We start from the raw sequence: 26879 nt of genomic DNA, 5'->3' as shown, positions 1-26879 counted from the left end.
TGGTCAGCCCACTGCCTTTGACGGCTCTCAGCACATCTCGAGATCTACATCTGGAGCAAGTACACCCAATATATCCAGCGGTGGCTCTTCTGCCCTGCCTGAATCAGGTGTACCTTCCTCCTCGAATGCGATTACGTCCATCACTCCCATTTCCGTGTCAAATGCTCCTAACAGTGCTTCGCAGCCCCAGAATGCTTCGACTCCACCTTCAATAGGACATGGAAGCCTCACCTCAGTATCCAGCCTGCCAAACCCACTTCTACCTCAGACTTCATCAAATAGTGTGATCTTCCCCAATCCACTGGTTAGCATCGCCGCAACTGCTAACGCACTCGATCCTTTGTCTGCCCTTATGAAGCACCGCAAAGGAAAGCCACCAAATGTGTCAGTGTTTGAACCCAAGTCAAGCTCTGAGGATCCCTTTTTTAAACATAAATGCCGATTTTGTGCCAAGGTCTTTGGAAGTGACAGTGCTTTACAAATTCACCTCCGTTCGCATACAGGCGAAAGACCTTTTAAGTGTAACATATGTGGAAACCGCTTTTCCACAAAGGGCAACCTGAAAGTTCATTTTCAGAGGCATAAAGAGAAATACCCCCATATTCAGATGAACCCTTATCCTGTTCCAGAATACCTCGATAATGTGCCCACCTGCTCTGGAATCCCATACGGGATGTCACTGCCCCCCGAAAAGCCGGTCACAACGTGGTTAGACAGTAAGCCTGTTTTACCAACAGTCCCGACTTCCATCGGGCTCCAGCTGCCCCCCACTATAGCCGGTGTGAACAGTTACGGAGACTCTCCAAGTATCACTCCTATGAGCAGGTCACCCCAAAGGCCTTCTCCTGCCTCCAGTGAATGCACTTCTCTATCCCCAAGCCTCAACACCTCTGAGTCAGGTGTTCCGGCATCTGCTGAATCCCCACAACCTGTTCAGAGTGGCTCGTCTCTGACCAAGGCAGAACCTGTCACTCTGCCTCCCACGAGCACACGGCTCGGGGACATTTCTGCAGGTGGGCAAGTTTCTGCAGCTTCCACATCTTCAATTCCTACAGTGGTTACAGACAGCAGTGTTGCAACAAGCCTCCCAAACCCTGTGCTTCCAGCAGTGTCTGACCAGTTTAAGGCAAAGTTTCCGTTTGGTGGTCTGCTAGACTCTATGCAAACATCAGAAACCTCAAAACTACAACAGCTAGTGGAGAACATTGATAAGAAGATGACAGATCCAAATCAATGCGTCATTTGTCACCGCGTGCTTAGTTGTCAGAGCGCTCTCAAGATGCATTACAGAACACATACAGGAGAAAGACCATTTAAATGCAAAATTTGTGGACGTGCCTTTACTACAAAAGGCAATCTAAAAACACATTTTGGAGTTCATCGAGCAAAGCCACCACTTAGAGTACAGCACTCGTGTCCCATTTGTCAGAAGAAATTTACAAATGCAGTTGTTCTTCAACAGCACATTCGTATGCATATGGGTGGGCAAATTCCAAACACACCACTACCAGAGGGCTTCCAGGATGCCATGGACTCAGAGCTTTCCTATGATGAGAAGAATGTTGACACACTGAGCAACTTCGATGATGACATTGATGAAAATTCTATGGAAGAGGACCCGGAACTAAAGGACATGGCAAGTGATTCATCCAAACCTCTTATCTCTTACTCTGGGTCATGTCCTTCTTCACCACCTTCTGTGATCTCCAGTATTGCTGCTTTGGAGAATCAAATGAAAATGATTGATTCTGTCATGAACTGTCAGCAGCTGACCAGTTTAAAATCCATAGAAAATGGATCAGGGGAAAGTGACCATTTGAGCAATGATTCCTCATCAGCTGTAGGTGATCTTGAAAGCCAGAGTGCAGGCAGCCCTGCAATGTCAGAGTCTTCTTCCTCCATGCAAGCTTTGTCTCCTGTAAATAGCAATAGTGAAAGTTTCAGGTCAAAGTCCCCCGGCCTCAGTAACCAGGAAGAGCCACAAGAAATACAATTAAAGACAGAAAAACCAGACAGCCCACCACCCACAACTGAAAATGGAGGCGCATTAGATCTGACATCCACCAACCCGGGAAGACCGGTCATCAAAGAGGAGGCTCCTTTTAGTCTGCTGTTCCTGAACAGAGAACGTGGTAAGTTTAAAAGTACTGTTTGTAATATCTGTGGCAAGCCTTTTGCTTGTAAGAGTGCATTGGAAATTCACTACCGCAGCCATACTAAAGAACGTCCATTTGTTTGTACAGTCTGCAGTCGTGGGTGTTCCACTATGGGTAATTTAAAACAGCACTTACTGACGCACAAATTAAAAGAGCTGCCTTCTCAGTTATTTGAACCCAACTTTACTCTAGGTCCCAGCCAAAGTACTCCTAGCCTGGTCACCAGTACAGCACCTACCATGATCAAAATGGAAGTGAATGGTCACAGCAAGCCGATCTCTTTGGGTGAGGTTCCCTCGCTTCCAGCTGGAATCCAGGTTCCTGCTGCACCACAGACAGTGATGAGTCCGGGGATCACCCCTATGCTGGCACCCCCCCCTCGCCGGACTCCCAAGCAGCACAACTGTCAGTCGTGTGGGAAGACCTTCTCCTCAGCAAGTGCACTGCAGATACACGAGCGCACCCATACCGGTGAAAAACCGTTTGGTTGCACAATCTGTGGTAGAGCTTTTACCACAAAGGGGAATCTTAAGGTAAGAGGCCACATAAAACTGTAAAGGCTTGGGGAGGGTGGGGTTAAGGAGCACTGCTCTTGAGCTCAGCAGCCTTTAGTGCTAAGCGTCTGTCCTAAAGACAGGTAAGAAGAGAGCTTCAAGGAAATGCTTGCTGTACGGTGGCAGTCATTATGCTTCCACTGTGTGGAAGATAAGGACTGGAAAGTGGCTGTGCAATGATGCAAACTTTAAAACTGGTTCCAGGTGTATATGCAGGCATGTTGTAGTTCTGACAGATGTGATGGCTCACCCAGTCAGCTGATGGACATGTTCTGAGAGTTCTTATGGACCATCAATGCAAAATAACCTTGCCATCAACCAGAAACACAGAGCTTGCTCAGCTCCTTGGGTGCCTCCCCAGTTTTTATTTTCTATTCCACTTTGCATCCATTGCAGAGTAGAAAGCTGTTTCCCACAGATTTACAATGGGTTACTGCAGGACTGATGGCTCCTGTTCCTGCCGTTTGGTTAACAATTGGGATGCAGCCGGGGGAAGACATTTTAAATGTCCTTAATAAAGATACTAAATTTAGCAAATTAATCAGTGCTTCTGACATGAGATAAAACATAAAAACAGACAGGATGAAAAAAGGAAAAGGGAAAAACCACCCATCTCCCAGTATGAGTAATGCCCTCGGTAATCTTCAGCCATGTGAGGACTTCCAGCTTGGATGTGGAATTGTCTAACCCAAGAGAGCATGTACCCTTTAGTCTTGCAGCACTGTTTATTTTCACTGAGAAGAAGCAAATGCACATTGAAAAACTACTATGGAGCTGGGTTTTCTTTGTGTGGGCTGACTGGACCTTAGAACTGTGTCTTTGCTGGAACTGGGGTTTTTTAAAATGTGAACTAAAAGGCATTTTTTTAAAAAAGCAGGTTCTACTGTAAGTAACTGCATTTCAGGCTTGACACCTCATCAGAATGTGCTAACTTGGGGGTGCTTCTTGTCCCTCTTCGCTCTGCAGGTTCACATGGGGACCCACATGTGGAATAACGCCCCTGCACGCCGTGGCCGACGTCTCTCCGTGGAAAACCCCATGGCTTTGCTCGGTGGCGATGCTCTCAAGTTCTCCGAGATGTTCCAGAAGGATTTGGCAGCTCGGGCCATGAATGTGGACCCCAATTTTTGGAACCAATATGCAGCAGCTATCACTAACGGACTTGCTATGAAGAACAATGAGATTTCTGTCATACAGAACGGAGGCATTCCTCAGCTCCCAGTAAGTCTAGGCGGAGGCGCCATCCCGCCTCTAAGTAACCTTACCGGTGGCATGGACAAAGCTCGCACGGGCAGCAGCCCTCCCATTGTCAGTCTGGACAAAGCAAGTTCTGAAACGGGAGCCAGTCGTCCATTCACCAGATTTATTGAGGATAATAAAGAGATTGGCATAAATTAAAAGCATTCATTCCGAATAACTGTTGGACCTCTACTCAACACAACACTTGTCCTGTTCCATGTACAGCTTTTGAAGCTAAGCATTAGTTTCCTGACCTAAATGCATAGGTTCCCTTTAAAGTTTTATCCATAGCAGAAATACATAACTTTGTGGCTGCTGAAAAGTTGTCTTGCAAGATCTGCATGGTACTTCTTTCAACAGTGAGTTTGACTCTTACTGAGAACTTTGAAACCTTTTAATTTAACAGAAAACAAATAAACAAATCAGTCATGGAATAACTTCATTAGAAAGAGAAAGGGGCTAGTCTACATTCACTTTGCTTCTTACAAAACTTACTATCACCTGAGAAAGGGGGGCTTCATTATGGCATTCTGTCACACTTATTTGCTGGTTTTGTTCAAATTAGTTAGCAACTTGGACAATGTTTTTAGGAATCTTAATCTTAAATAAGTGATTTAGTACCCCAATGCTGTGTATTATTACAGTATCCTTGTCTGTAGTATTTATAATGTTAAGATTATGCGGGTAACAGACAATATACTAGCCCCAAACTTAAATGAAGCTTTTTGTACTGCAAAATACATCTGGCTATGTGATTTTTCTTTTTTTCTTTTTCCTTTTTTTTTTTTTTTTAAGCAAGTTTTGTTTTACTATGAATAAGTGGTTTCTTTCAATGCAGGCAAAATTGTGAAGTTTTATTGGGAAGGATAGCATGCTTTTCATGTGCAAGTACCTGTCAGTAACAAACCTTTTTTTTATTTAAATATTTGTAGCTGCTATGTGGACAGTTGTTCTATTAAATGGAAAAAAAAAATGTAGCGTGGATTTTAGCTCAATGATTGGAAAACAAGTTACAGACAAACCTTAGGACCATAAATTATTCACAACATTATAAACAGTTGTGAGTAAATACTCCGTGTTATCAAAGCTGTACAATAAAAAGGTAATGTTTGTATAATGTGGTTGCAAACTCTTAATTTATACTATTGCACTTTTAGTATTTTGTATTAGGGAGGTTTGTCTATAATTTGAAACTGAACAAAGATGTAAACTATTTTATAAATAGTACTTTGACTTAAGGAATAAGGAGGAGGACCCTGTTGCAGTTTTTTTGGTTTGTTTTAAGCTCAAGCAATGAGAGATCTCTATCAACTAAGCAGAAAATTGCAGAGAACTGTCAGATCCTTAGGAAATACGGGGACTGCTGTTTCTTAAATGGAAGTGATTCATTTAACTTTTCAACGACACCCACATTAAAGTGTGACCATCCCTGACAGAATTCTGATACATTTATCTTAGGAGTTTGATATTAATACAAGTCTAGGATAGAGGAAGAAGAACATTATGTAGGTTTAATTTTCCTGTAATCTGTTCTGTCTTTCACACGTAACCATGAGAAAGATGCTGACTGCCTAATAATAGTGGGAATATAAAAAGAACTTTTGGGCAGCGTGAGCAGTAGTAACACACAAATGCTCTGTATTTATTTCCAACTGTCTGATTGTCTTTTCAGATTGCTCCAAAGCACAATGTACTCTGATTAGTCAAATATAATTTTACGTTGATTGCATTGTTGGAATTACGCTGAGTAAACAAAAGGAATGGTTCCACTCATAAGTTAAGCGGGGGATGCTGAGGAGACTGGGGCTTAATCAAAACTTGAACAATAAATGTTTTGTGTACTACCTCATTTTTGTGCATTACAAGCATGGTGGAGTTGACACTCTGAACTTCCGTCCAGCAGAATTGCTTGAGGGACGTTATGGGTAGCTGGGTAACAGTGCAAGGAGTTTTATGCCCCTGAAGAACGAATCAGACAGTGAGGTCTTCTCAGTTGAGACTGAAATATAGGACAATCTTTCTTATAAAACAAAAACCATTACTGTAAGAGGATGGACTATTTCTGCCATCATGTAATGGAGTGAAAAGAGGTTCAAAGACTTATTAGCTGTTTGTTTCTTTTGGAAATGAACAATGAACTCTACAGCTCCATTTTCTACAATGATGAGATAGAGACATATATAGATATAAATATATATCTATATCTGAGCAAAATTATAAATCTGTAACACCTCTACAATATAATGTAATTTTTTTGCCACAGTGTGTGGGTGGTTAGAGGTGTTTCCAAGCATTAAAGAAAAAGAAAACTGAGGTGGCTTAATGTTGCTGTATTTCAGCAATTGAATGTTTTTATTTATCTGTGTAATTTTTGGTGTGACTTTTTTTTGTTAGTATTTGGTACCATGTAGTGTTATCTCTATTCCCTAAAGAATGTGTATAACTTAAAAAAAAAAAAAGAAAAAAAAAAGGAAAGAAAAATAGAAAAGAAAAAATGAAAAAGGAAAAAGAAAAAATATGTAAAGTGTTGTAAATAAGATGGTTGACGATGGTACAGTAAGACTGACCCCATTTTGTATTCAGGGTTAGGCCATTCCTCTCTGCATGGTGAAGAGAGACACTATTTTTATACTGTGATACCATGTAGGGCTAGGAGCCTCCCTGAAACAGCTGGGAATTGTTACCTAGATCCAATATTTTTTATTATTAAATCTTGTTGGCTTGACACATCTACTGATTGAAATGGATGTCTTAGTCTAGGTTACTATTTTTGTCATATGGAATTGAATAAAATGCAGGATGTAATATTATTTCTGAATTGCGTTCCTTGATTACTATAATAACAAAACAAGATATGAGACTAAGGTCACTTGTGGTAGATTGGTGTCAATGACTTCTAACTGTTGCATCTGAAAATCAGAGGAAGGTCGACACCGTATATTCAAATGTTTTTCTAATTTCTATTAACAGTGCAAAAGGATAGAATTATTAAAATCTCTTTTCCAATGAAAACAAATTTTAAGAGCATTTATCCCAAGGTAGTAGAACAAAAAAAGACACACAAAATTATTATTTTTTTTTTTGTAGGGGGGAAATCAGACTTTGGAATGACTACTGTTTCAAATTGACTGCTTTCTGAACATTTATCCTGTACTGGCTAATGAAAAAGCCTTCTTTTTCAGGTTGTTTAAACATCTGCCTAATATTCACAATACACTGCATGATAAAATTTGTGAACAAATTAATCAGGAGCAGTTCAAATTCTAAAATACAAAAAGGAAAAAAATTGTCAACTCGCATCCGTTCATTCCAAATGACATAACCTATACTTTTAAACCCATGGTTTTGTTTTGTCTTATTTTCCAATAACCTCAATTATCAAAGCATGTCTAACTTTAACCAAATTATTTTTTCATGTTGATTTAAATGAAAGTACTTACATTCTTAAGGTTAGGCATGTGGTTAAGTATCTCCTGCAAAAAAGCTGTATGTTTGAGTAAACTCCAAGCTGTTATATTCTGATGGTGAATGCCTGCTGCATTTAAAACAGACAAAAGATAAATAAAAGAGAAAAATCTGTATTAATCATTTTTCAGTGGCCTTGTTATGCAGATACTGTGTTTTATAAGATGAACCCAAAGAAGGTATGAGTTTCTTAAGGTGACTCAACACCGATAGATTTGTGCTTTTCTTCCTCCATGCACGTCCCTGAGTCTTGCTGAGAGAAAACATGATATGTAAAAGAGAAGAAAAGCAAAGGAGAGCTGATAACTATGGTTCTGTTCAAAACACAAGAGGAAAATTACCTGCTTTCCCCTCCTCAACCCCGCCCCCCCCCCCCCAATACAGGATGAAAGCAGAATGGTATCTATTTTTAAATATGTATTTTTTTTTATCATATGAAGACATTTAAATAATAAAATAAGCTACACAGATGAAAATGGTCAAAGTCTGTTGAATTACAGATGTTTAAGAATATAGCCATCTAGGAACTCTATATATGATCAGAAAAATTGCCCGTTACGATTTTTTCAGGGGTGTGTTCCAGTAAGGCTTTCAAACTTTCCACTTCCATTTTCTCATGATTTGTTAGAAAGAGAGCATTTATTAAATGATTGAAATAACTTAATTGTTTGAAATAACTTAATTTTTACCCAATTTGTTTTCATTTTGTATATATTAGCCCTCAATATACTATCTGTTCCTTTTATCTACTTTGTTCTTTCTCTTTTGGCAAATACTTGGTTTTTCTAAAGCTGCATTTGTGCTGTATTTGTGTTGCCTTTAATTTGCTTCTCTGCATGTACTCTGTCATTTGGAAGATACTGTGGTTTATTTTTTTCCTTTTTCTCTAATTCTGCAGAGGTCAAAAGAGCTGCCTGTTTTTTACGTCTATGTGTAACACTAGCATAATGAGTGATGAAGTCTTCAATGATGTGATCAGGTATGTGCATAGCTCATAGGATTTGCTGACAAGCATGCCATTCACACTCCTTCCTTCAGATGAGGGCATGAGGCTCGTTAGTGTTGCTGGTAGAGGGCAGCCGCAGATAGGCAGGAGGATGGAAGTCCTGATCCTAATTTCACTCTGCCTGCTTTTACACCACTGAAGCTCCACGGCCTCCAGTGGAGATACTCCAGGTTTATTCTGGTGCAAGAGGGACTGCTTCCAGGTTCAGATGTCTTGCTTTTCTTTATGCATTTTCAGAACAGTGGCTAGCTATACAGTATTTTAAAGTATGTCTAAGCAAATGCATTCTGGACTTTATTTTTCAAAAGAGGGAAAAGAGAATACAAAAATATTTAATACATTCCACAGGATTACCCTGGTTTTAAAGGAGATCCTGAAAGCTGAATCTAAAAAATATATGGCTGTGCCCCTTAATATATAATTTGATGTCATCATACAACTGTTCAGAGTATTCACATAAATGAGTAAAAGAGCCTGTAATTTTTATGCATAAAAATAAACGAATGGGAGACTTTTGCTACAGCTCTGCTACACAAGGTATGCTCACAGGGAAATGCCTTCCCTTTGCACATATGAAAGGTATAAGCAGATTTATGAAAAGAAAAATACATGTTTGTGGATGCCACAGGACCAATGTACAGTACCTTGTTTTTTCAAAGGGAGAATGTCTCAACCAATTGACAAAGCGACAAATATGAAAGCCAACAGCTTTGGGCTGTGCCACTGACATATTTAAGGATGTGGGCAAGTTCATTATTAGACTAATATTTTGTTTAAGAACAATATTCTTCTGAGGCCTCTGGGAATCAGGAAATCAGGCCTCTGGGAACCCCCTTGCAGCATCAGCTAGCACCTTGTAGTGTTGGGATGTTTCCCCCTCAGTAAGACGGGGTAACGCTTTCGTACCTACCTCACAGGGGTGTTGTGAGGAATAGTTTTATGTTTGTACAGTGTTTCAAAGATGGAAAATGCTTGGTATTATCCCTGATTTTAGAGACTTTACAGTACATGTACTATTATTTATTATTTGTACTCCAGTAGTACCTATGAGCTCCAGTCAGGACTGAGAGGCCTTATCCTAAACGTTGTACACTCACACAGTTGGGACTGATACAAAATTTTACACAGTAACATTTTTCAGTGGAGATATCACATTATCAAATGCCTATTTGATTACTATAGGGTTTAATTCAATTATTTAGGTGTTCAAATAAATTATCAGTTTTAGGCTCTGGCAGAGAATTATCTGGATCACATTTTGTTCTGACCTTGTATTGATTTTCAGAAAAAAATGCCCCGATTTCTATGGATACTCTACAATCAAATCTTGCCATCAGTGGAATTCTACTGTACTTTTTGCTATTAAAGCTAAACATTAAAATACATGTGTGTGTATACATTATTATACACCAATATATAATATATATTACCTATAAACATGTATGTTTTAAATTTCTTTAGCTGCTTAGATTAATTTCAAACTGTTTGTGGCATATTTCACTTAAACATTGCCCATTTCAGATGCATCTTAAACATCATTAAATGGTGTTTGCTCTCAGTAAAGATATAAAAATTGGAAAACATGACAATAGAAGACATATTGTTGCTATCATATTTATGAAGGCTTGTAAGGAAAGTGTCTAAGTCTCAAATGTATTAAAAAACCTTCAGTAAATCGTAGAAGTCTTTACTCAGATTATGTTGAAATAAACTACTATATCAGAATGAGATCACTGTATATATAAGTATGTTAAAATGAATAAATAATTCCAAAGGTTATGCTTGCTATCATTTGGATGTTGAACAGAAAGCAATTTGTTTCCCAGATTGGCAAACTATAGTTAATATTTTTTTACAGGTATCTGATCTACAATACTATGTTAAGCAGCCTCTTTAGCATCTGGTCATGTGCTAAATATATTGGCTCAATCAATTCTATTGATAGTCTTGGCTTTTTTATTTGATTGTAAGGAAAGTTTTTGCTTTAGTTTTGATTGAATCATCATCAGTGATGTTAGTCTCACTGATTTCACTCAGGCACATCATGGAGTAAAAGTATGAGCAACAGTGGGTGAATCTAGTCTAAAGAATGTTTCCTAGTCTAAAAAACTGTCACCTTCTTTTCCTTCTGGGTATTACTGATATCTCTCCATCACCCCATTGCACGCTGGTTACCAGCCAACAGGTCGTAGGTTGTCGTCTTCCTTGTGTGTTGATTCACACTCATGGCTCAGCCAATTTTGTTGAACACTTGGAACTTGTTCTGCTACAATGCACACTTCATATGGGACCTACAGATACTCTACATAAGTACCATATTTAAGACAGGCTGCTGGTGGAGTAAGTGAACACCTCTGCTGGAAGTCATATGTCATTACCCATTGTGTGTGGTGAATAAAATGAGCACATTAAAGGATATGGTCATCAGGAAGTTTCTATCACTTCATACTCTCAATAATGTGCTTCCTATAGGAGGATTGGTTTGGGTTTTGCTTTTTTAAACAATTGTTGTAACAGCAGTTATGAACAGATACGTTAAAAGGGGGAATATACATATTCAGGTAGGAGTTTTGCAGGCAGAACTTGATAGAGGCCTGCCTTTTTTCTGCCCATTTTCAATTAAATGACTCTTCCCAACATAGTCTCCTATATAACATCATAGTTAAAATTTAGTCCTTCACCTAGGTTTCAGACGATCATTATCCCATTCCAAACAGGCTTAATAAAACCAAAGGGTTTTATACTAAGACATTAATTAGCTAATGCATCTAATGGGTAGCAGAATCTATTTACCTGTGCACTTTTGAAATTTTCTTGAAAGAAAATTCAATTAAATCTTCAAACAGTTTCTTATGTATCCTGTGCCATTGAATGTGATACCTACTGCAGTATTTGGCAACAGTCTGGGCCACTCTGTAGTGCTTTCCCTTACACTGGGTAGCCTAGTTCTCCACAGTTTGCCCCAGGTAATGCAATGACACATGCCAACCAGTATTACTCATTAAACGGAATTTTTTTCAATGTGTTATCATGCAACTTATTACAATAGCTGCAATTCCAGCCTCACAGAAGGGTAATTAAATAAGTCTCTGCAGCCTACATGTTCCATCTTCTCCAAGTCCTACTATCTTCATGAAGTAGGTTGCCAGTGTTTCCTCCATGATAAGGTGTCTTCTGATTCTTTTCATCAAGTAGTGCTGCTATGTTCATTTTTTGGCTTCACTGCCTCTCTGTACATGACCATGTTCTTCACATATTTTCTTTTAAGGTAGTGTTAGATTTGCCAGTACACACATCTGTCCTTGTATTATGTTGAGATTAATTTCTTTTTTGATTTTGGGGCCAGGCCGTATTGTCCCTATTCATGTCTCCACCTAATTCAAATTAATTTCTTTTGCTGGGTCTATGAGTAGAAGTTACTGTGCAATGAAGCAAAATTCAGCACCCTGCACTTTGAAGAATTTTAAATGTTCAGCTGGGATTACTGCACGCTCACATGTTGACACTTGAGTTTATTAACTTCAGCTCTTGGGCTTGTAATGCATACAAGTAGTTCCACTCTTAGTTGCTTTATGTCTGTAAACACTTTCAGGCTGATCTTGGCTTCACATACTTTAAAAAAATAACAGTATATTACTTTTCCCCAAAAACCTGTATCAAAACCACATTCATTACTGGCTAATGTTTTCTAAGCAGCAAGCAAATTGTAGCAAGGAATAATCAATTTTGTTATTATTTCAATGAAACAACTCACATGTAATGCTGAGATGGAAGGTAGTGCTCAGATGAGTACAGTAAGTAGCCTTTTCTTCAGAGGTATCTTTATAAGTAGCTTTGCCTCTATATCCCTACTGCTAAATTGGAGAAAAAATGAAGAGCATCACAGGCTGCATGATAAGCAACCAACATAGAGATCATGGCAATAGTAGTTTCAAGCACAAACACGGGCACAGTACCAGAATAACACACACAGAAATATAAGAATTTAATACTAGGTTTTAAACATATACATCATACAGAAACAGAACCATAGCTCTATGCAACTAACAATCATGAGTTTTAGTTTATTGCAGGATTGACTACCTGAAGTCAAGAGCATCTGAGGGAAGCCAAACAGAGTGCCCCTGGTTCAGCTTTTTGTCGGACTGAGGAACTACTTATTCAAGTCCAGTTAACAGGCTGGGGAGCTCCTGAAACCAGAAGTATCATCTAGTCAATGTTGGTGTGTATGAATGTCTCAAGTAGATTTTCATCTTACTCCCAGTCTTAGAAAAAAGTAGACTATTTTATTACTTCTAAAGTTTACCATAGGGCTCCAAAACAGGAATGAAAATGACCTTTACCATATTCTCATAAGTGCAGCTATAAAAAGACTCATCCTTTTTACTGGGCATAGATATTCTAGTTTCCACAGGATCACACCTGATTTACACTGGTATGCACAAAATCAAAAGGCTGTAGTGACAGTATCACCCCTTTTTCATAAGAGAAGATACCTGTCTGCTTTCTTAAAGCATAAATTTTTCAGTGCACTTTTTGTGGTATACATTACAGTACATGCTGGAACAAGCATGGGGTAATCATAGAATATCTATACTCCAGTATGTCTCATACCTGTTCCCGTTCTAGAAGCCACCTGTCCCAGCAGAAGCTGCATCCATGTAATTTCAAACTCTTTCACTCTTTTGGAAGAGGGCAGTTGCATCCAAAGGGAATATTGAGATCGGCCCTTTGCCCCCCAGATCCCACCTGGATATGGAATGGGAGTGTCTCTCAGCCTGTGTCAAAGCTTTCCCTGAATACGTTGCAGTCTGATAGGGCTGGCTGCCTGGTCCTGGTCCGCTCAAGGAGACCATTAAAGCCTATGAGGATAAATATTTCTCTCCTGAGGAGCAAAATACGCTTTTAGGTGGAGTCATTTTCTATCCTGCTTTTATGTAGCTGTGCTTTTGAGCTGGAATGGAGTCTATCAGACCATTCCACTCAGCATCTTTCTCTCTTGCCATTAGGAATTTGACTCATTGTATGTGATTTCATAGGTCACATCTCATGCTCCAAGGAAGCTGGGCTCCTTCTACCAGCTCTATGTGCAAAAAGTGAATCGGCTCCTTGTAGGTTTTCTGAGGGGTTCTCCAGATTCAGTGAAGCTGCCAGAACATCTTTTAGCACCTGTTTATTCATTGTTTTATCTAGGTATGTTATCTAGCCCACTCTTATTCCAGCATAAGAATGTTATTCATGGTTATTCAGAATAATATTTCCTGAATACTTGTGCAGACAGAGTAGTCCCTTAAGTAATGAGTTCAATTAGGCTAAGATACACTATGCAGCAATTCAATAACAAAAGTCCTGGGAGGTAGAGGGAGAAGAGGCTTGCCAATTGCTTACACACAGTATGCTGGATGACAACTAAAGACTCCGTGCTGTGGCATATTTGGCACATGCTGGCCTTCAGTTATGCCTAGCAACTCCCAAGGTTGAGCAGCTTCTTACTAAGGTTTTAATCAAGGAAAAAAAGTAGCATGGTGTGCAAATTAGTAAGACAACAGCCTCCATTTGAAATCTCTTTGGGGATGTTCATTCTTACAGAATACCAGCATCCAAGGAAAATCAATTTATCTTCCATTTTTGCCTAAAAAATGTCAGCAGACAGTTTAACTTAGCAATTCACTACCCTGAGCACAGGGTTTTTGATTCAGAACTGTAACTGAAAAAAAACCCACTCTCATACCTTGAAATGCATAAAAATTGACAGATTTGAATAGGAATTACAATGGACTCAGCATTTGGTCTGCATTTCTTATTTCCATTGTTAAAACATTTAAATATTTATTCTAAGAAGATCAGCTGCATTATAAATGGCTAAACATTCTACCATGTTCTTGAAATAACACACCTCCACTATAATATTTTTATAGAGAATAGTACAGAGATTATAGAGAATGTATTATTGAGAATATATAATTCTATATAATATAATTATTATAGAGAATAAGCAAAAATGCCTAGAAATCTTCTTTGGCTCTACTTGGTAGTTTAGTGAGATTACACTTCTCAGTTTCCACTTTAAGTTCCTTTGAGGAGCCTGTCCTGTAAATGTTGCTCATTTTTAGAGAAAATTCCTGCAAGATTTAAAACCTACTTCAAGTAATTATAATGACTATTCAAATGAAAACAAACCCCAGAACCTAGCAACACTACATGAAAATAATATGGAATTGAAGGATTCTTATGCCAATACCTTTGAGTCATCTGCTTTTCAAGTTCCTGGTTTTGTGATAGCAATGGGATTCTGCCTGCCAGAGCACTAAGCATTTTTCTGCAGTTTCTGAAGGGGTGACTGCCAGTCAAATCTCTTGGCTGCTGCTGAGGTTAAGTCTTCAGAGGCTTAAGATATTGATAGAGATTTCTTAGCATTGATTTTGATGGAAATGTTTAAACGTAAAGTTTCACTCAAATGCTTCAAATTAATTACCTTATTATAGTTGTCTTGAGCTGCAGAAGCCAAGGAAAATAAGAGCCAAAATCAGATTTCAGATGCTGAAATCATGCCATAGCTTTAGAATCTGTCCTGATATGCTCTTCATGGTCTACAAAGGTTAGAACTTGCCCACTGGGTAGGATCCTTGAGCCATACCATACCTGATTGATTATTGACCCCATTGCTTGTAAAGCAAGACCCTAACAGGGTATTGGAAAGCAGAAAAAAAGCCCTGTTTCTCTACTGCAAGACTGAGATTTGACTGTTCTCCTGAGCACTTAAATTGATGTACTATAGTTTTCATGATTAGAGCATTACACTAGAGCTGAAACACTGCCAAGGATTTTTAATATGGATTTTTTGTGCTTTGTTTTTAACTCATCTGTATGCCAGTTCATTAACTTGAAGTACGCTTTTCTCAGCTTGTATTTGACTTCTGCTATCATTATTCTTATAATTGGCTTCTGTCCATGCTATTTTGTACACTAGCAAGTTGTACTGTACTGTTCACAGGATGTGTTATTCAATAACTAGTTGTAATGTAACTGAAAGCATTCAGAGAAATCACGAATGCCCATCACATTGCTGGTTTCATTTGTTAAGATGTCAGACACTGTACTCATTTAAATTCTTACCTTTGGCTGAAAAAGGTAGATTTGTCTCCATTGTTTTCTTTCCATGTACACCTATAAATAGAGCACAGCCACTAAAATGACCAGATACTTGGTAGCTGATTCTCTGTTCTAAAACCAAAGTCACAGTAGCTTGTGCCTGAATCTGAAGGTTGTAATTCTCCCAGAGTAGTATAACTACATTATAGTCCTCCATGAGTTGTTTTTGATTTTTATGTCGGAACTGGGGCTACAGGTTTTTTCCTCTTGGAACGATTTGGAGATTTTAGTCACTTATTAAAAACGTTGCTACCAAAATGACCAGAAAAAATTGTTTTAAGTTGCAGCAAAAGCTGGAGGCAATAACTGGCCTAAAGTCATGCAGGCAACCTTACCACAGTGCAGAAATAACAGAGCAGAAGACAAGAAATTTGCTCAGGGAAAAGGAAGGAAGGAAGGAAGGAAGAAGGAAGGAAGGAAGAAGGAAGGGGAAGAAGGAAGGAAGGAAGGAGGAAGGAAGGAAGGAAGGAAGGAAGGAGGAAGGAAGGAAGGAAGGAAGGAGGAAGGAAGGAAGGAAGGAAAAGGAAGGAAGGAAGGAAGGAAGGAGAGTGACAGAGAACTAACTAAATCGTTGTGCATTTAGGAAAAATCTCTTTGAGTGTAATGTCCTTAAAGAATATAAGACAAAGGTGAAATGAATAAAATGTAATGAGATTCCCATTTTCTTACACAGTCTGCCATTGTTTAAAAAGTTGTCCTGTTTCAAATATTATGCCAGTTGTAAACCGGTCTGTTAAGCTGTTTGTACCAAAGTTTGTACCCTCAAAAATCTTATTCCAAGTTGTATACCCCCTCTAAAACCCCGGGTCCCCTTCCCCTTCCGTCGGGCTAGGCTGTCGCCGTTCCCTGCCAGCTCCTCGAGCTGCTGGCCCCGCTAATAGGAAAATCCAAGGACTTCCATGGTGCATCGCTCCAAAACCGAAGTACGTTGCCGGCAAGCGGACCCAAAGCCGCGACCCAGCACCAAAATCCAGGTAAAAAGGAGGCACTACAACAACGAGAGACCTCAGCTACCTAAAGACTGAATTGCTTCTGCAGCCTCGCCACGACCACAAAGGGACTGGGAAGAAGTGACACCCCTAGAACCCACACGAGCCCAGTTGGGTTGCCGGGGATTCCAGCGAGATCGGAGCCTCCCGACTCTGCTGCGGCGAGAGCAGAGGTCCGACTGAACACCTGATCCTCAGCCGGCGACGAGCGAGGGCAGCGACAGAGCAGCGGCGGCGCAGGCGAACCCTCGAGTTCCCCCTTGAAAGAGCTGACTACTAAAGCTTTTCAAAGGAGCAGGTCTCCTGGCCCATTTTAACAATTGGGGGACTCGTCCGGGATCTAAGCCACGCCCAGAAGAGGACAGGACGGGAAGGCGCAGCCCGACCTCGGACCTCCTGGACAGCTGGACATCCCGGACCAGAGGACGTCGCTCGCCAGCCTCGCGGGACGCCACTGGGGGAGCATCGGTAAGAACAACGGTGGCGGGAGGGAGACGAGCGGATGTGGAGTGTGAGTGGGGGGCCGGCAGCTCGGACCCCCAAGCGAGTTTGGACTGCTGAATACCGCGTTTCCGCACCCCGCGAGGGGGCCGGCCGGGAAAAGCAGGAAGCGAGTGAACTGAGAGTGACTGAGGCGTCTCCAGGGGCATAGGCGCCCCCCTCTGGACGTGCGGAGGAATTTAGAGAGTAAGTGGCACGTCAAAGAAGTAAGTGAGGCACCACACTGGCTGAGGTTATAGCCCGGGGTGTCACAGGAGACTAGCGCGGGCTGGGGTAGCGGCTGGAACTCTAAGGGCGGGTTGCCCAGGCTACTTTCGGGGCTTGTGAGTTGGCACTGGCTGGGGTAATACCGGGGTGTAAGGAGAGAAAGAGAGCACTGGCTGAGGCTACGGCCCAGAGCGTCTGAGTACCGGCTGGGGTAGCAAAGATAGGCTGCTTTCGGGGTGCTTTGGGAGACTGGCTGGGGTAGCTGTCGGGGTGCCTGGGATAAAGAGTACTGGCTGAGGATACGGCCCAGAGCGTCTGAGTACTGGCTGGGGTAGCAAAGATAGGCTGCTTCGGGGTGCTTGGAGACTGGCTGGGTAGCTGTCGGGGGTGCTGGGATAAAAGTCTGCATTGGTCGGGGGTATCTTGGGTACCGCTTTCCGGGTTCGAGAGGTAGAACTGGTCGGGGGGTGCCCAGGCGAAGAGGTACGCTGTCCGGGTGCAGGGGGAGTCAAAGGAGTGCTGGCTAAGGGGTAGTGGCTGCGGCCCTAAGGGCGGGTCACCAGGCTACCTGGGAGCATTCCGAGCACTGGCAGGGGGTAGTGCCCAAACCCTGAGAGGGTCCCTGGGGCGTACTTACGAGTGCTCAAAGAGTGAGGGAGAGTTTAAAATTTGGGCTGCCCGCCTTAAACTTGTGTAGGTGTAGGGGCACCTTAAAGAAGTTTAATTAAAACAAAGACAGTAATTTTGCTTGTGGGTTGCCCTGAAGTAAAGTTTCTGTCAGAATAGGAACAGCGTAGTTTTTATTGAGACCACGAAAATGGGGGCATCATAAGTAGAGTGGAGCCAGTTAAGAGAGAGAGAAAAAGATAAAACAAATTCCATCGGACAGTCCACTAGGACAAATGTTAGAGCTATGGGAGTTTGATGAAGCCACTAAAAGCTTGGACAGGATCAAGATGATCCATTATTGCATAGAGGCTTGGCCTAAGCTAGATTTACCTGAAAGATGGCCATGGTGTGGAACTAGAGACCCCTGGATGTGTTCACAATTAACTCAATACTTGAAATCTCGAGGAGATTCAAGTACTGAACAAATACTCTATGCTATCTGTTGGCAGAAACAAGTAGTCAAAATGAAACAGCAAAAATATGTAAGTTACAGCAAGGGAAACAAAAGAATGAAAGCAGGAGAACCAAGAAGAAGCTAGCCATAATTGGGACCCCTTAGAACATTTGCCTCCTCCTCCAGTTTATCCCGAAGTACAAACTATCCCTACTAATCCTCCAACCTCATTTGAAAATCATATCCCACCTTCTCAAACTGTAATCCCTGTTCTTTCCCCAACTTGCCCCCTCCAGCTTATAACCCTCTTTACCCTCTGCCGTTTCCTAACACTGGTCTAACCTCCTCTCCTTCACCATCCACAATCCCTGCACCCCCTCACAGCTGGGAGCTAGGTCTGGCAACTAACAATGCGTCCTGCCAGGCAATAAAAACCCAGAAGGACCTTACAGTAACACCAGGTCAAAAACCAAACTCTTTCCCCTAAGGGAGGTCCCATTGGGTGGGGCAGTTGGAGGAATAGGGTTTGTCAATGCACCTTTAACAGCGTCAGAAGTCAGAAATTTTAAGAAAGAACTGGGGAATCTAGTTGAAAACCCAGTGGGAATTGCCAACCAGATTGACCAGTTTTTAGGCCCAAATATTTATACATGGGAGAACTAAACTCCATCTTAAATACTCTTCAATCCGGACGAGTTTCGGTTGGTTAGGGCAGCAGGAATGCGCATCTGGGAGAGAGAAAACCGAATGGGCCCCCCCGGTGACCAGAAGTTGCCAATAGTGACCCAGGGTGGGGACCCAAACAGAGAAGAAGGGAGGAGAATATGGAGGATTATAGAAACCTAATGATAAAAGGTATTAAAGAATCAGTTCCTCGGAGTAGCAACACCAAATTAGCTTTTGACAGGGCCCCAAGAGAAAGATGAAACCCCAGCAGCCTGGCTGAGCAGGCTCAGACGGAATTTCCAGCAATATTCCAATCTAGATCCAGATAGCCCAGAGGGACAGATATTATTAAAATTACAGTTTGTCACAAAATCCTGGCCAGATATCAGAAGAAAACTTGAAAAGATGGAGGACTGGCAAGACCGAGAATAAATGAATTATTAAGGGAAGCACTAAGAGTATATCTAGGAGAGATGAAAGAACAAAAGCAAAAACCAGGATTATGGTAGCCGTGGCCAGGGAGAGTGTAAGGGATCTCAAAGAGGATGCTAGGGGTGAAAGGAACACAAAATCTTTACCAGAAAAGGGAAGAGGAAGGAACCCACCATCTTGGGGTACTCCTCAGAGACCAAGAGAGACCCGAGCCTGTTTTTATTGTGGAGAAATAGGACACTTAAAAAAACATTGCAAAAAATTGTCATTTGATGAGACTGTCGTAGGGGAGCAAGAGGCATTGGAAAAATTATTGAAAGGAGAAGTCAAAGAGGATTAGGGGTTCATGGGCTCTATGTGTTAGGGGACCCCACGAAACATCAAGAAGGGCCCATAGTAAACTTTGAAGTAGGTCCCCAACATGAAGAGTTTGAATTTTTAGTAGATACTGGTGCCGATAAATCGTGTATTAACCGACTTCCAGTTGGAATTACAATTGGAAGAAAAACCTGTGAAGTCCTAGGAGCAGAAGGGGAGCCTTTCAAAGCCTCAGTTATAGAAAATATAGAAATTAAAGGAAATTCCAAGAGATGTGTCACTAATTTAATATATCTACCCAAAGTAGCAGTAACTTGCTGGGAAGGGACCTGCAAGTTCAGTTGGGAGTAGGGATTCTTCCTAGAGAAGGAAAAATGGTAGTACAAATGATGAGGCTGACTGTTGGAGACTTGAAAGAAATCAAGCCAGAAGTCTGGGCCGAGGAGGGAAAATATGGATATTTAGATATCCCACCTATAGAAATAAAAATGCAAGAAAAACGCCTCCTATAAGGGTCAGGCAATATCCTATTTCTCTGGAAGGGAAAAAGGACTAACCCCAATTATAACCCATCTACTCACAGAAGGAATATTAGAACCTTGTATGTCACCCCACAACACCCTATTCTGGCTGTAAAAAAGGCAGAAAATAAGTTTAGATTAGTGCAAGACCTAAGAGAAGTAAACAAAAAAACAATTACCAGGCACCCGTGGTACAAAACCCCTACACTCCTGAGCAGGATCCCTAGAGAACATTCCTGGTTTACTGTAGTAGATCTAAAAGATGCTTTTTGGGCCTGTCCTTTGGCAGAAGGAAGCCGAGATTGGTTGCTTTCGAATGGGAGTGCCCTGAAAGTAAGAGAAAGCAGCAACTAAGATGGACTCGTCTTCCTCAAGGGTTCACTGAAAGCCCAAACCTTTTCGGGCAAGCCCTGAGAGTTACTAAGGCAGTTTTCCCTAAAAATAATGTACAAATCCTGCAGTATGTAGATGACCCTAATATCGGGGAGAGAGAAAGATGAAGTGAAAAAAACCAGTATTAATCTCTTAAATTTTCTAGGGGAAAAAAGGCCTCAAAGTGTCAAAGAACAAATTACAGTTTGTAGAATCAAAGTCACATACCTCGGACACCTCATTGGGGAAGGGGTGTAAGAAATTAAGCCCTGAGAGAATCTCAGGTATACTCTCAATCCCAGCTCCAACCACAAAAAGAGATATAAGAAAATTATTAGGACTATTTGGTTATTGCAAGCTATGGATAGAAAAATATTCCCAAAGTGTTAAATTTCTCTATGAGAAGTTAGTCCAATCTGAACCTGTAAATGGACTGATAAGGATGAAGAACATTGAAAGACCTAAAGACAAAATTGTCTTCAGCCCCTGTCCTGAGTCTCCCAGACCTTAAGAAAAAGTTTGACCTATTCATTAACTCTGAAGGGGGAATAGCTTATGGAGTATTAACCCAAGAATGGGGAGGACGCAAAAAGCCTGTCGCATATCTTTCCAAACTTTTGGATCCAGTTGCAAGAGGGTGGCCGGCTTGCCTCCAGGCTGTAGCAGCCACAGCTGTTCTTGTAGAGGAAGCACAAAAACTGACACTGCAGGGAAAAATCATTGCACACCACCCATGATCTCAGGACAGTGTGAGCCAAAGGGCTCAACAATGGCTGACTGACTCTAGAATTTTAAAATATGAAGTGATTTAACCGGCACCAGTGATTTGGAGCTAATCACATCAAAAAGTCTAAATCCTGCCCAGTTCCTCTCAGGGGAACCCACACCAAACTTAGAGCACAATTGCCTGGAAATCATAGATTTACAAACAAAAGTAAGGGAAGATCTTGAAGATCACCTCTACATGTGGGAGGGTGCTATTTATTGATGGATCATCTAGGGTGATAGAGGAAAGAGAGTATCAGGCTATGCAATAGTCGAAGGTACAGAAAGGGACAATTTAAAGTTATAGAAAAAGAAAAACTGCCCCCCCATTGGTCTGCCCAGTGTTGTGAAGTCTATGCCTCAAGAGGGGATTAGATTTATTAGAACAAGACCAAGGTACAATCTACACAGACTCGAGATATGCATTTGGAATAGTACACACATTTGGAAAAATCTGGGAAGAAAGAGGCTACCTAAATTCAAAGGGGAAAAATCTGATCATAAAGAATTAATTAAATTGGTATTAGAATCTTATGAAGCCCAAGAAATAGCAATTGTACATGTCAAGGGACATCAAAAAAAGGACACATTTGAAGGAAGGGCAACCAAGTAGCTGATCAAGCAGCCAAACTAGCAGCTCAAAGGCTGGGAGAACCAATAAAAATTCTTACTTTAAATGATGTACCAGCTAACAAGTTAGTGAACCAATATATGATGAAATGAATTAAAAGAAATAAAAAAAGTTAGGTTTACACCAAGGGAAGCGGGGGAATGGCTGACCCCAGATGGAAGAACATTCCTAAATAAAGCAATAGCTCGAAAAATACTGGCAGAAATCCATAGCTTAACCCACTGGGGCACCAAGGGTTGTGTGATCATTTCCTGAGGGAACACCTATGTGTTGGAATCTATAACCTGGCCAAAGCAGTGACTGAAGGATGCCTAATTTGTCAAAAAGTAAATCAAAAAGTAATGAAAAGCCCACACAGGAGGAAGACAAATAGCATTAAGACCCTTTCAAAGTATACAAATAGACTTCACAGAAATGCCTCCAGTACAGGGATATAAGCACCTTTTGGTTATAGTTGATCACTTAACGCATTGGATAGAAGCCTTCCCTACAAAAAGGGAAACAGCACAAGTAGTAATAAAAATACTATTAGAACACATCATCCCCCGATATGGACTGGTAAATAACATCGATTCAGACAGAGGCCCCACTTTGTAGCACAAGTCCTGCTGATGTTGTTTAAAGCCTTGGGAATTAAATGGCAGTTGCATACACCTGGCATCCCCAAGCTCGGGGAGAGTTGAGAGGATGAATAAAACCCTCAAAAATGTATTGACTAAATTGATAACAGAAACTGGAATGAATTGGCTAAAATGTCTGCCCCTAGCACTCTTGAGAATCCGAGTTCGGCCAAGGTCAGACATAGGGGCTTCACCATATGAGATGATGTTTGGACTCCCTTTCTTACTAACTCCTTACAGCGCTGCAAATTATTTAGAAGGGGAGGCAGCCACTCAAGAATATATTCAAACAATTGGAAAGACATTGGCCGATCTTAAGAGAAGAGGGTATCTTCCTCAAACCTCCCCTTAGATGCAGATGTACACCAAATAAAGCCAGGGGACTGGGTCCTAATTAAATCTTGGAATACCATTCCACTAACTCCCAAATTCGAAGGTCCATTCCAGGTCTGCTCACAACCCACACTGCAGTGAGAACCAAGAAAAGGGCTGGACACACATATCCCGTAAAAGGACCATTGCCACTTCCCAGTGACTCTGTTACCCCAGCAGAGACTCCCTCTGAATGGACTACCATTAGAGATCCAAACACACTTAAAATAACCTTCAAGAAACGACCAAAGCCCAATTAGATCAAAATGTTCTCTGTAAGTTGTTGTTCTAAGTTATTATAAAGTGTTAAAAAGGTTGTGATAATATCATTACAGATCTCTTATAGGGCACACCACAGAAAGCCTAATCAAAAACTGAACAAGTGGGAGCACACTGAAAGAAAACTCCATAAGGCCAGCTAAATAACTTCCCCAACCCAAGAGGCAAGACCAGGTGAGATCGAGATAATGGTTCATACTGGACTCTGGGAGGACTAATTATAGTCCTATTGATGAGCAAACCCACCGAAGGAGCATGCTCTAAGAATGACTATCCCACTTCCCTAACCCAAGAGGCAAGACCAGGTGAGATCGAGATAATGGTTCATACTGGACTCGGGAGGACTAATTATAGTCCCATTAATAAGCAAACATGCCAAAGGAACATGCCTAGGGCTACCATCTCATCTATGATGAAGAGAATCTGCAGTCCCTTATAAGAGTTCACACTCATGTGAGTCCCACGTGTTTTAATATAACCCAAGTATCTACTTGCGAAAAAATGAAAAACAATATTGGATGGTAAAAATTGCTGCAACGTTTATGCAGCACCTAACTAGAGAGTGCCCTATAAGAGAATTGTTTTACCAAAAAAAATTAGACAATCCAAAGGGAGTTGCAAATTTAATAAAAGGAAAGCCACTGAATGAAATTGATGAGCCCCTTAATAAAAACTTACCTATTGATATTTATTGTAATAAGCATCCTTGCCAGCTTCCAACTCCTTCCCTGCATATTCCCCTGTTTAATTCGAACTGCAACCATTCAAGCAAGCCCCAAACCTACTGAATAAGACTAGAACCCCAAAATGAAGAACTGAATAAAGCCAAAAGAATATATAACCAATACCAGAAATTAAAAAAGATGTACTCCCATGAATCAAAAACTGCCAATTGATGCGGGCAAAGGCCGATCAAAGAAATAGAGGGGGACTGAAATGAATAAAATGTAAGAGATTCCCATTTTCTTACACAGTCTGCCATTGTTAAAAAGTTGTACTGTTTCAATATTATGCCAGTTGTAAACCGGTCTGTTAAGCTGTTTGTACCAAAGTTTGTACCCTCAAAAATCTTATTCCAAGTTGTATACCCCTCTAAAACCCCGGGGTCCCTTCCCCTTCCGTCGGGCTAGGCTGTCCCCATTCCCCACCAGCTCCTCGAGCTGCTGGCCCCGCCAATAGGAAAATCCAAGGACTTCCATGGTGCATCGCTCCAAACCGAAGTACAGTTGCCGGCAAGCGGACCCAAAAGCCGCGACCCAGCACCAAATCCAGGTAAAAAGGGAGGCACTACAACAACGAGGAAGACCCTCAGCTACCTAAAGGACTGAATTCTGCTTCTGCCGCCTCGCCAGACCACAAAGGGACGGGGAAGAAGTGACACCCCTAGACCACACGAGCCCAGTTGGGTTGCCGGGGATTCCGCGAGACCGGACTCCCGACTCTGCTGCGGCAGAGCAGAAGGTCCGACTGACACCTGATCCTCAGCGGTGACAGGAGCGAGGGCGGCGACAGGAGCAGCGGCGGCGCAGGCGACCCCTCGAGTTCCCCCTTGAAAGAGCTGACTAATAAAGGCTTTCAAAGGAGCAGGTCTCCTGGCCAAATTTATAACAATTTGGGGACTCGTCCGGGATCTAAGCCACGCCCAGAAGAGGACCAGGACGGGAAGGCGCAGCCCGACCTCGGACCTCTGGACAGCTGGACATCCCGGACCAGAGGACGTCGCTCGCCAGCCTCGCGGGACGCCACTGGGGGAGCATCGGTAAGAACAGAACCGGTGGGCGGGCGTGGAGACGAGCGGAGTGGAGTGAATGAGTGGGGGGCCGCAGCTCGGACCCCCAAGCGAGTTTGGACTGCTGAATACCGCGTTTCCGCACCCCCGCGAGGGGGACGGCCGGGAAAAGCAGGAAGACGAGTGAACTGAGAGTGACTGAGGGGCGTCTCCAGGGGCATAGGCGCCCCTCTGGACGTGCGGAGGAATTTAGAGAGTAAGTGGCACGTCAAGAAGTAAGTGAGGCACGCACCACACTGGCTGAGGTTATAGCCCGGGGTGTCACAGGAGACTAGCGCTGGCTGGGGGGTAGCGGCTGGAACTTAAGGGCGGGTTGCCCAGGCTTTCGGGGTTGTGAGGTGGCACTGGCTGGGTAACTACCGGGGTGTAGGAGGGAGAAAGAGAGCACTGGTGAGGCTAGGCCCAGTGAGGTCTGAGTACCGGCTGGGGTAGCAAAGATAGGTGTTTCAGGGTGCTTTGGAGACGGGCTGGGGAGCTGGGGGGTGCTGGGATAAAGAGTACTGGTGAGGCTACGGCCCAGAGGTCTGAGTACTGGTGGGGTAGCAAAGATAGGTGCTGCGGGGTGCTTTGGAGATGGCTGGGGTAGCTGTCGGGGGGTGCTGGGATAAAAGTCTGCATTGTCGGGGGTATTTGGGTACGCTTTCCGGGTTCGAGAGGTAGAAATGGTGGGGGGTGCCCAGGGAAAGGGTACGCTGTCCGGGTGCAGGGGAGAAAGGAGTGCTGGCTAAGGGGTAGTGGCTGAGGCCATAAGGGCGGCGTAACAGGCTACTGTGGAGCATTCCGAGCACTGGCAGGGGTAGTGCCCAAACCCTGAGAGGGTCCCTGGGGCTACTTACGAGGTGCTCAAGAGTGAGTGAGAGTTAAAATTTGGGCTGCCGCCTTTAAATTGTTGTAGGTGTGGGGCACCTTAAAGAAGTTTAATTAAAACAAAGACAAGTAATTTTGCTTTGGGTTGCCCTGAAGTAAAGTTTCTGTCAGAATAGGAACAGCGTAGTTTTTATTTGAGACCCACTGAAAATGGGGGCATACATAAGTAGAGTGGAGCCAGTTGAAGAGAGAGAGAAAAAGATAAAACAAATTCCATCGGACAGTCCACTAGGACAATGTTAGAGCTATGGGAGTTTGATGAAGCCACTAAAAGCTTGGACAGGATCAAGATGATCCATTATTGCATAGAGGCTTGGCCTAAGCTAGATTTACCTGAAAGATGGCCATGGTGTGGAACTAGAGACCCCTGGATGTGTTCACAATTAACTCAATACTTGAAATCTCGAGGAGATTCAAGTACTGAACAATACTCTATGCTATCTGTTGGCAGAAACAAGTAGTCAAAAATGAAACAGCAAAAATATGTAAGTTACAGCAAGGGAAAAAAGAATGAAAAGCAGGAGAACCAAGAAGAAGCTAGCCATAATTGGGACCCCTTAGAACATTTGCCTCCTCCTCCAGTTTATCCCGAAGTACTACAAACTATCCCTACTAATCCTCCAACCTCATTTGAAAATCATATCCCACCTTCTCAACTGTAATCCCTTTCTTTCCCCAACTTGCCCCCCTCCAGCTTATAACCCCTCTTACCCTCTGCCGTTTCCTAACACTGGTCTAACCTCCTCTCCTTCACCATCCACAATCCCTGCACCCCCTCACAGCTGGGAGCTAGGTCTGGCAACTAACAATGCGTCCTGCCAGGCAATAAAAACCCCAGAAGGACCTTACAGTAACACCAGGTCAAAAACCAAACTCTTTCCCTAAGGGAGGTCCCATTGGGTGGGGCAGTTGGAG

General features: G+C 42.2%; 1 protein-coding gene across 2 annotated transcripts in view; it reads left to right on the top strand.

The window, feature by feature from the left end:
• SALL3 (spalt like transcription factor 3) overlaps positions 1-6759 on the top strand; it is a 22439-nt gene extending 15680 nt beyond the window's left edge. For both annotated transcript variants that reach the window (XM_066323783.1, XM_066323773.1), the window contains exons 2-4: positions 1-2132; positions 2349-2689; positions 3677-6759. The exon at positions 1-2132 is cut by the window's left edge. In XM_066323783.1, the coding sequence (XP_066179880.1) occupies positions 1-2132; positions 2349-2689; positions 3677-4108 (2905 nt within the window). In that variant the 3' untranslated portion in view covers positions 4109-6759. The remainder of the gene's footprint in view (positions 2133-2348; positions 2690-3676) is intronic.
• The last annotated feature ends 20120 nt before the right edge of the window (positions 6760-26879 follow it).

The sequence above is a fragment of the Sylvia atricapilla genome, chromosome 1, assembly GCF_009819655.1.
Source record: "Sylvia atricapilla isolate bSylAtr1 chromosome 1, bSylAtr1.pri, whole genome shotgun sequence".
NCBI classification, from domain to species: domain Eukaryota; kingdom Metazoa; phylum Chordata; class Aves; order Passeriformes; family Sylviidae; genus Sylvia; species Sylvia atricapilla.
This window is presented reverse-complemented; position numbering and strand designations above follow the sequence as displayed.